Source organism: Odontomachus brunneus, unplaced genomic scaffold (assembly GCF_010583005.1).
Source record: "Odontomachus brunneus isolate Ranch 3 - 2012 unplaced genomic scaffold, Obru_v1 Obru_scaffold_202, whole genome shotgun sequence".
Classification (NCBI taxonomy): Eukaryota; Metazoa; Arthropoda; class Insecta; order Hymenoptera; family Formicidae; genus Odontomachus; species Odontomachus brunneus.
Window position 1 is genome coordinate 434,013 of NW_022639652.1, and position 9,807 is coordinate 443,819.

The 9,807-nt window shown below is 42.7% G+C and overlaps 2 protein-coding genes across 2 annotated transcripts; both read left to right on the forward strand.

Moving 5' to 3' along the window:
• The first annotated feature begins 5,669 nt into the window (after nt 1-5,669).
• LOC116852107 lies at nt 5,670-6,464 on the forward strand. Its single transcript, XM_032832123.1, has one exon. The coding sequence runs from the start codon at nt 5,670-5,672 to the stop codon at nt 6,462-6,464; it is 795 nt and encodes a 264-aa protein (XP_032688014.1).
• Nucleotides 6,465-8,355: 1,891 nt separating this feature from the next.
• LOC116852108 lies at nt 8,356-9,309 on the forward strand. Its single transcript, XM_032832124.1, has one exon. The coding sequence runs from the start codon at nt 8,356-8,358 to the stop codon at nt 9,307-9,309; it is 954 nt and encodes a 317-aa protein (XP_032688015.1).
• Nucleotides 9,310-9,807: the final 498 nt, after the last annotated feature.

Consider the following 9,807-nt stretch of genomic DNA (forward strand, 5'->3'; position numbering starts at 1 on the left):
TGTAATCGTATCTAAGAACTAGCGATTTCTCCGACGATCGGGCCCGGGGCAGCAGCCCCAAATATTGTAATCTTATCATTTCAGAAGCGGATGAAGAGAAGAGAAGCCGACTGAGGTAATAAATAACATTTTCCTTTTTTTTTCCTTTGAAATATTCTGCTCGGTGCTATCGGCCGGTTAGGTACTAATTACCTGGCCGACGCCGATCCTAAATAAATATTGTAAACCTATAAACCTTGTAAAGCACCGATCAGATAATCTCTCTAAATTACGCATTTTTTCCGAGACTCTCCATGAATCACTCCTCCTTCTCATCCTTTTCCCCACGAACCTCATTGGTTATCAACTTCCTAAACCCTATTCTGTGCCCCTTTTCCCGAAACTTTCATTGGGCACCTGATTTCTCAAGCCTTCCTTATCCATTCCTCAGGAAAACTACTGGTCCTTCGATTTCCAAAATCACCCCACTAATCGACTATCCGAAGGACTTAAAAAGGGCCTCTCTGACTCTATTTTTCACTTCCCACTTCCTTCTTCTCGCTGGACGTCGTTGAGAACTCCAGGGTAACTTTTCCGCTGGAAAACTCCAAGGCATCATCTGCCGAAACGCTTTTCTTTACTGGCAACACCGTGGAGAACACGCTGAGGCCCTGCTGACGTTCCGGCTTGCCGATCATCAACACAATAACTCCCTATCTATATCACTTTCCCACGAAGGCGTTACTAGTCCTACGCCCTCGTTCATTCCGCTTCCCTATTTCCCGAGCTACTTGCTCATCGACGACGTTACTAGACCCACGTTTCCGATCTCTAACTCCTCATTTTCCAAACCTCTTATACGAGTCTCGCGAGTGTAAAATAGTTAAACCAGATTCTACCACACTAGGGCAATACTCTTCTCCAACCGCAACCAGCGCTTTGAAATCTTCTGCATCACAGAGGGAACCTGGCGACAAATAATATTATTACCCCGCGCTTATCGTCGTGCGTTTTTAATATCGTGCACTTTCTTATTAATAAATTCCCCTATATTTTCGTACTCCAAATCACCTCCTGATTATTCTTCATCGATTCCTGACCTTCCCGTGGAAGTAGAATAAAGAGTCGCGTATCCCGAGATCCCGCTAACAATTGTATTCGGCCTTTCAGCCTGCTAATAGTTTCAACGTAGCCGCTCACGTTGAAACGCGTCCTCGCGAAACTAACTAAACCCGCGACTAAAATAATAAAATTCACGATACCGGGTTAGCACCAAAAAGATAAATCGCAGGACGTAACATATTCATATTCGATTTTATCGAAATACTTTTAAAATTATCGAAAATATTAATATTCGATTTTTTGTAATTCCATTATGCCTCTCTCATAGAAACCCTTGTCCCTATTGGCAAAAAACTGGGACAGTCAATTTTCACAAGCTTCTCTTGAGGCGAATTTTTCACCAGCAAAATCATTCGCCATAGACAGGAAGAGATGGTAATCACTTGGTGCCAGGTCCGGACTATAAGGTGGATGCATAAGAATCTCCCAACCAAGCTCCCGGAGCTTCTGGCGAGTCACTATCGATGTGTGTGGCCTGGCGTTCCTGATGGAACACAATTCCTCCCCTATTGGCCAAAGCTGGCCGCTTCTAGGCGATTGATTCCTTCAGATGGTCCAATTGTTGACAGTACAGGTCCGAATTAAGAGTTTGGCTGTAGGGGAGCAGCTCATAGTGGATGATTCCCTGCCAATCCCACCAAACACATAGCAAAGCCTTCCTGACCGTCAATCCTGGCTTGGCCACCGTTTGCGCCGGCTCACCGCGTTTCGACCACGACCGTTTTCGCTTGTCGTAAGTGACCCACTTTTCATCACCAGTCATTATCCGCTGCAGAAATGGGTCGATTTTGTTGCGATTCAGCAGCGATTCGCAGATGGAAATTCGGTCCATGAGGTTTTTTTGCGTTAATTCGTGGCACCCATACATCGAGCTTCTTTTTCTATCCAGACTTATTCAAGTGGTTCCAAACGGTTTTTTTGTGCAATGCTTAGCTCTTGAGCAATCGAAACAGTGCTTACATGACGGTCGGACTCGACGATTTCCATTATTTTATCGACATTTTCGACAATTGGCCTTCCAGAGCGTGGTGCATCTTTGACATCAAAATTACCGGAACGGAATCGACGAAACCAAAATTGCGCGTGATTGGCTGTTACAGTATCAGGACCATAAACACTATTCACATTTTTAGCCGCCTGGCTTGCGTTTTCGCCTTTATCGAAAAAAAACTGTAAAATATGGCGTATTTTCTCTTTGCTGGTGTCCATCTTTGACGCGCGCTCAAACAATACTGAGTCAAACAATCACAAAACTGTCTGAGAAGTTTTTTTAGTACGAAATCTTATCTTTCTAACGCCATCTAGTGTAAACCGATCGCACTTATACAACGCGAGATACACATTACTAAAGCTATCTATTGGAAAAATAGTGGATTTCTTTTTACTACACCTTATATTATATATATATATATATATATATATATATATATATATATATAAATTGTCATGAATTATCAGACATCCTGCATATATAAAAATTTAATTTTATTAACAAGTTAGTAGTATTTATAAGAAAAGTCGTTCCTTTTTCAGTTATTTCAATTTTTTATATCGTTATAATGCGTAAATCGTTATAAATACGTAATATCCCGATGAAAAATTTTTCATGCAAAATTATGTATGAAATTTGTCCATACATAATTATATATAATTATATATAATCATATAAAATTATATATAATTATACACAATTATGTATAACAATATGTATAATTACATATAAAGCTATGCGTAATTATGTAAAATTATATATGAATTTATATATATAATTATACATAATTATATATAATTATATATATAAGTAGAATGTATGAACATGAATGGACAAATTTGATACATAATAATATATAATTATGTATAATTATATATAATTTTATATAATTTTATATAATTATATATGAAAAATTTTTCATTGGGATATTTCGTTTGAACTTTGTTGCTAATGCTATGTGATAATATGTAATGTGTTGTTTTATTTAAAATATAGAATTAAAGGTATAAAATTTTAAAGACAAGATTAAAAGTTTTAGATATAATGAATATAGTTTATTTCAGATATAAATTTATTTTATAACTTTATAATTATACAATATTGTAATAAAGTTGTTTCATAAAATATATACCAATATTGAAAAATATTTACATTATGTTGTATTTTTTATATATGTAATAATATATTACTGTTGTTACTAACCAATAGTTTTATGCAAAAAATATTAACAGTTCAACATAGTTTCTTGCCATGGAATTAAACCTTCATTAAAAATAATTCATAAAGGTATTACGTATTTCACATGCTTCTCATGTATTTGTACCAATATTATTTATATCTCTGAATGTTGCCGCTGTAATCTCACAACATGCTGTTCCATTTTTATTTGTATCAGTAGTACAGGTACAAGATGAACAATCATCTTCGCGTAGAAAATTATGCAAAACAATTTTTGCTTTCACTATACTTTCTGCTGTTTCAATTGAAGTATTAATGGGTCGTTTATAAATTCTCCATTTGAAACTGAGAATTCCAAAAGTACATTCTACTATATGACGTGCTTTACTGTGTCTATAATTATAAATTTGTTTTTCTCTTGTTAAACCTCCTTTTCCAGAGAATGGCCGCATCATAAATTTTGTAAGCTGAAAAGCTTCATCTGCCACGAAAACATATGGAAGAATAGGTCCCTCCGCAACATGATTTGGAAGTGGTATATCTACATCACCTCTTAAAAATGATTAATAGATCTCGACCAGATATCTCCGTCACTTTGTCGACCTTCCGCATCAATATCGATCAAAATAAATTTTTACTATCACAGATAGCCATTAACACTATACTGTGAGAGTTTTTATAATTATAATACGTAGAACCAGAATTTGGTGGTGCCTAAAATATTTCTCTAAAGTATATTTTTTTTGAAAAATAAATATAACAAGATATTATAAAAGTTAATGAAATACTCATAAATTACATAATTTATAAATATTATAAGTTACTTGCACAATAACATGTTTACCATCCCATAGCACCCAAACAATGTGGAAAGTTACATTTTATTTCAAAATTAGCAGCAATATGTTTCCAGTTTTCATATGTAGGTACTTTCAATACAATTGGCATTAAAATATTTCAAAATACATTGCAAGTTTCTGCAATAATATTTGATATTGTTGATTGTGCAATATAATATTAATACTTCATTGTCATCATCGAATCGCCACATGCTAAATATCTATAAAACAATGTAATCAATATAAATATGTATATAAATATAGTTCCTATAATAATCTTGTCAATATATTATAAAAAATAAATCAAGTTACGTACAAACACCCCCCGCATGGATTCCCACCTTGTCGTTGGTGGTAAGGCTGTGGCTGCGGTCGGGGCATTCGCTCAGGAATGTTTCCCGGCCGCAGTCATCTAAGAGGAACCCCCTAAGCCAAGGTGTTAGCAACCGTGCTGAGGGCTGCGTGACACAGGGGGAGCTGTGTCATGAACGATGCCTCCCGGATACCGGGCGACCTCCGGGAGTACGCTGCCGAGCCCCGGACAATCGCGGCTCTGCCTGGGTGAGATCGCGCGATCGCGGTACTCGTGGGAACAAGTATGGACACAAGTACAAACAAAAGCAAAAAAATAGATGACCCTTTCCAAGGGGTGGCTTCTTTAGGAAGTGAACCTAGAGAAGGAGGAAGCGACGCGGGATCGAGTACCGATGCTCGGTCCGATTCCGCGGCAAGGAAACTCGCAGAGCCACGCCCGAAAATGAGTGGGGCTACGAGAAGAAAGCTGAAGAGACAGCGGGCGAGGGAGAGGGCTGAAGAGACCTCTGAATCGGGTGCTGCCTCTGGAGGCGTAACAGGAGCTCGGGGGGAGGCGGATCCATCAGGGACGCAAAAACACCGGATCTCGCGACCCCCAGCCCCTCAGAAAAACGCCTGGTCAAGGAGCCCAAGGTCAGTGACCAAGGGTCCTTTGCACAGGCGACTGAAGGAATAGTCAGGGTGGCACTCATTATTGAGGGTTACCCTGAAAACAAGATCAAACTCGGGAAAATAGCCATTATTAAAAAGCTGATCAGGGGAAGGATCCTGGGACTTCCAAGAGGCATCAGAGCTCCCCTCTCTACCGGAGTTTGGGAGAGAGACGGGGCAATCATTTGCGGTTGCGCCGATGTAGAATCCGCGGACTGGCTGAAAAGCCTATCCTCGGAGTTAAAACTAGGGGAGAATGAGCTACGTGTGCTGCCGCTTGGGGAGCTTCCGAAGCGCCACAGGCTGGTAGTACACCTAGAGGAGCCGGATTTGACTGTCAAGGAGGCGGTAGAACTCCTTGACAGACAAAACGCAGAACTGGCAGCCAGCGAGTGGGTTGTCGTCAGGGGGAGTGAGAGCAGGAACGCCGAAAGCGCCCACTTCGCTGTTCTTGTCGGCGACTCCTCTCTGAAGGCCCTAAAGGACTGCGGAATGAAACCCTTCTGCGGGGTGGGCCGGGCGACTGTAAGGTTGACTGGCAAGGAACGCGGAAGGGAGGAGGAAGCCGCTGGAACGAAAGAGTTTGCATAGAAATGACAGGTCTCAAAGTTCCAGTGGTGCAGATTAACTTGCATCACAGCAAAGGCGCCTCAACGATTTTAGCTAGGGGCATGGCTGTGATGCAGACAGCAATAGCACTTGTGCAAGAATTATGGCTCTTGAACAACGCTGTAAAATGCCTAGGCGGTAGTGGCAAGATTATCTCGTCCACCACTCAGGGAAAAATAAGGACATGTATAGTGATAAAAGATCTAAATGCAATCTTTATGCCGCAGTTCAGTAATGAGGACATCACGGTGGTACAAGTGAGGCTTAATCTGGACGAAGGGACCCACAGGGATGTATTAATAGGGTCGGTCTACATGTCCTATGACGTTAAAGACCTTCCACCACTGAGGGAAATCAAGGAGCTGATGAAATATACGGAGGAGAGAGGGCTGGAGGTACTCCTGGGTTGCGATGCAAACTTCCACCATGTGGGATGGGGGAGCACGGGCATCAACCCGAGAAGGGAAAGCCTACATGAATTCGTCATGGACAACAAGCTAATCATCCTAAACAGAGGAATGGAACCCACCTTCATGGACTGCAGAAGACGTGAGGTTATAGACCTAACCCTGTGTACGTGGGGAATGGCTGACCTGGTGAGAGACTGGAGGGTTTCAAATGAACCTTCGGGATCGAATCACAGGCAGCTACGTTTTGCGCTCGAGCACAGGGAAAAGGGGAAATGGGGTCGCAACCCCAGAAACACAAACTGGACAAGCTATAGGAAGGACCTTGGCACTATTCTGAAGAAAGCCCCGTCCAGATTTAATACAAAATAGTATCTAGAAGTGGCGTCGCAGTTTGTCAGCGACGCCATCATAGAGGCCTATGAAGTAAACTGCCCACTAAGGCGAAAACAAGTCTCAACCAAGGTCCCATGGTGGAATAATGAGCTTATTAAGCTCAGGGTTGAGACAAGAAGGCTTTTCAATAGAGCAAAAAAGCTAAAAGCGGAAACTGATTGGGCAGCTTTCAGGAGCTCCCAACGACGCTATAGCAAAGAAATCACAATGTCAAAGAGGAGGAGCTGGAGGGAGTTCTGCGGGAACGTTGAAAGTTCTCCGGAGATATCCAGACTCAACAAAATCCTCAGCAAAGACAATTCACCTCAGCTGGGATGTCTTAAGCTCCCGGATGGAAGATACACTGAATCAACGGAGGAGACACTGAGACACTTGATGTCCACTCACTTTCCGGAATTCAGAGATGATGTCACGATTCGGGGCAACAGAGACGAGGATCAATCAAGAGAACCTCGTGTGACCAAAGTGTGGTCCCTCGCGGCCAGAATCGTACAACCGAGCGGGGTCAAATGGGCAATAGAGACCTTTGAGCCTTATAAGGTACCAGGACCGGACGGCATTTACCCGGCACTCCTGAGGGGGGGACTGGAGTTGCTGACGGGTCCACTAACAAAAGTACTCAGGGCTAGTATAGCCCTGAGATATGTACCACAAACCTGGAGGGAGACGAGGGTAGTCTTTATCCCTAAACCAGGCAGAAACGGTCATATCTTGGCCAAGGATTACAGGCCGATCAGCCTTACATCATTCATTTTGAAAACAGTGGAGAGGCTGGTAGACAGATACCTGAAGACAGGACCCTTGGTCTCTTGCCCACTGACCACAACTCAATACGCTTATATGGAGGGCAGGTCGACCGAAACTGCCCTACATCACCTTGTGAGCGGAGTGGAGGGACAGCTGGAAGTCAAGGGGTACGCCATATGAGTCTTTATAGACATAGAGGGAGCTTTTGATAGCACCTCTAACAAGTCTATCAAAGAGGCAATGTACAGAAACAAGATCCCAGAGGCGATCGTGGACTGGACACAAAGCATGCTAACGGGCAGAAGTCTAACCGTAAGCCTGGGTGAAAATTCAGTTGGGGGGAGTCCGGCTGGGGGCTGCCCGCAGGGGGGCGTAATCTCTCCCCTGCTGTGGTGTCTAGTGGTCGATGACCTTCTGGCTGAATTAAAAGAAGCAGGATTCCTGGTATATGGCTACGCGGATGACGTGGCCATCATTGTCAGAGGAAATTTCATATCGATCCTCAAGGAGAGGATGGACGCAGCCTTGAGGATAGTTCAAACCTGATGCAGAAAGAAGGGACTGTCGGTCAACCCATCTAAGACCTCGACAGTGGTCTTCACCAGGAAGTACAAACCCGAACACATAGAGCCACTAAAGCTCTGGGGTAGGGAAATAACATACACAAGCTCGGTGAAGTATCTTGGAGTGATCCTGGATGCTAAACTGAGCTGGCTGCCAAACCTCGAGGAGAAGAGAAGAAAGTTCTATACCACCATGTGGGCTTGTAGAAGAGTAATGGGTAGAAACTGGGGGCTTCAACCCAGGGCTGCCCTTTGGCTGTATAGGACGGTGTTGTTGCCAAGACTAACCTATACAGCGGTAGTATGGTGGCCGAGAATGGAGAGGATGGGGCCCAGGAACCTGTTAAAAAGCCTACAGGGTAGTTATCTGAGGGCTGTGACAGGGACCATGAGAACCACCCCGACGGAGGCGTTGGAAGTAGCTCTCTGCTGCCCACCTCTCGGTCAGCTGAAAATACCAAGCCAGGAGAACGGCTTATAGACTTAGATGTCAGGGGGAATGGAAAGATACCGGTCTAGGACACACTAGACTGGGACTATCTCAGAAGTACCCCTTCATGTTAAAACAGGATAGAATTCCAAGAAAACATCAGTTGGGGAAGAAATTTAAAGTTTTAATACCAACTAGGGACGACTGGAACAAGTCTAAATTACTAGCTGATCCAAAAGTGGATCTTTGGTTCACAGACGGATCGGATGCAAATGGTCGGTATGGGGTAGGAATCTATGGGCTGAAAAGAAACCATAGAGAAAGCATACCTCTGGGCGGGCTGGCCACGGTCTTTCAAGCCGAAGTGATGGCCATCCTGAGGTGTGTGGAAACCCTTGCTGTAAACGATAATGCAAACCAGCACTTTTACATATGCTCTGATAGCAGAGCGGCCATACATGCCCTTGCAAAGACCACTACAGAATCGGCTGTAGTCTGGGACTGCATGCAGGCATTAGCTAGATTGGGGGAATCGAACAAGATAACTCTAGTATGGATCCCAGGACATCAGGGATTTCTCGGGAACAAGATAGCCGACGAGTTGGCCAAGCTGGGGACCCAAATGGACCCAGCCACGCAGATCGTTGGAGTACCTTTTGTAACGGGAATCAACATTATCAGAGGATGGCTTGAGCGGGAGCACGTTGGCTCCTGGAGAGCGGTGGGGGGCTGCCGGACAGCTAAACGGCTAATGGAGCAACCATCGCCGGGGAGAGCCGACGAGCTCCTGGCCATGAACAGACTAAGGCTGAAGGTGGGATTGGGTCTTCTCACGGGACACATCACACTGAGGAGCCATCTAAACAAACTTGGGCTTACGGAACAAAGCGACTGCCGCCTATGTGGTGAGGAGAGAAAGGACAGCGCCTACATTTTATGTAGGTGTCCTGTACTCATATGTAAAAGGTATAGATCCTGGGGCTGCATGTTCATGGAGCCTGAGGATCTAAACAAAAAAAGGGTTAGTAGCTTGATTAACCTGGCATCAGATACTAGGCTGGGCTTATTAGCGCAATCCTAAAAAATAGCAGGGAGTCACAATGGAACTTTTAGATCTAGGTGACGCAAGGGCATCAAAGTGCCCACCTGCTCCACCACTACTACTACGTACAAACATATCACTCTTATTTTTTTAATCCCACTTTTTAATACTTATTAAAATAATTTTTTAAAACGTTTCTTACCTCAGTGTTAACAGCAAACGTTCTTTTGGTGAAATTAGTTCTCGACAAACTAGATTCTTTTGAATTTTTGGAGCAATTAGTATAAGTAACTATTCAAATTGTGTTTTACTCATTCGGCAATAATTCATAAATAAATTATTATCTTTCACCATTATAGGAAATGTAACATAATATGCCCCTTTTTGATATCTTTCTTTTAAAAAATTGTTTATCCAGAATCTCTTCTTATATTTCTTTTTTACAATGTTTTTATTACTTAATATTATTGCTGTTATTAATAATTTTTTTCGTATTACTTGTACTATTGTTTCAAAAATTTGTTCCATATTTTATAA

Excerpts from the sequence above, each read along its gene's own strand:
- LOC116852108 (XM_032832124.1), top strand. The coding sequence starts at position 8,356 with ATGTTAAAACAGGATAGAATTCCAAGAAAACATCAGTTGGGGAAGAAA.
- LOC116852107 (XM_032832123.1), top strand. The coding sequence starts at position 5,670 with ATGACAGGTCTCAAAGTTCCAGTGGTGCAGATTAACTTGCATCACAGC.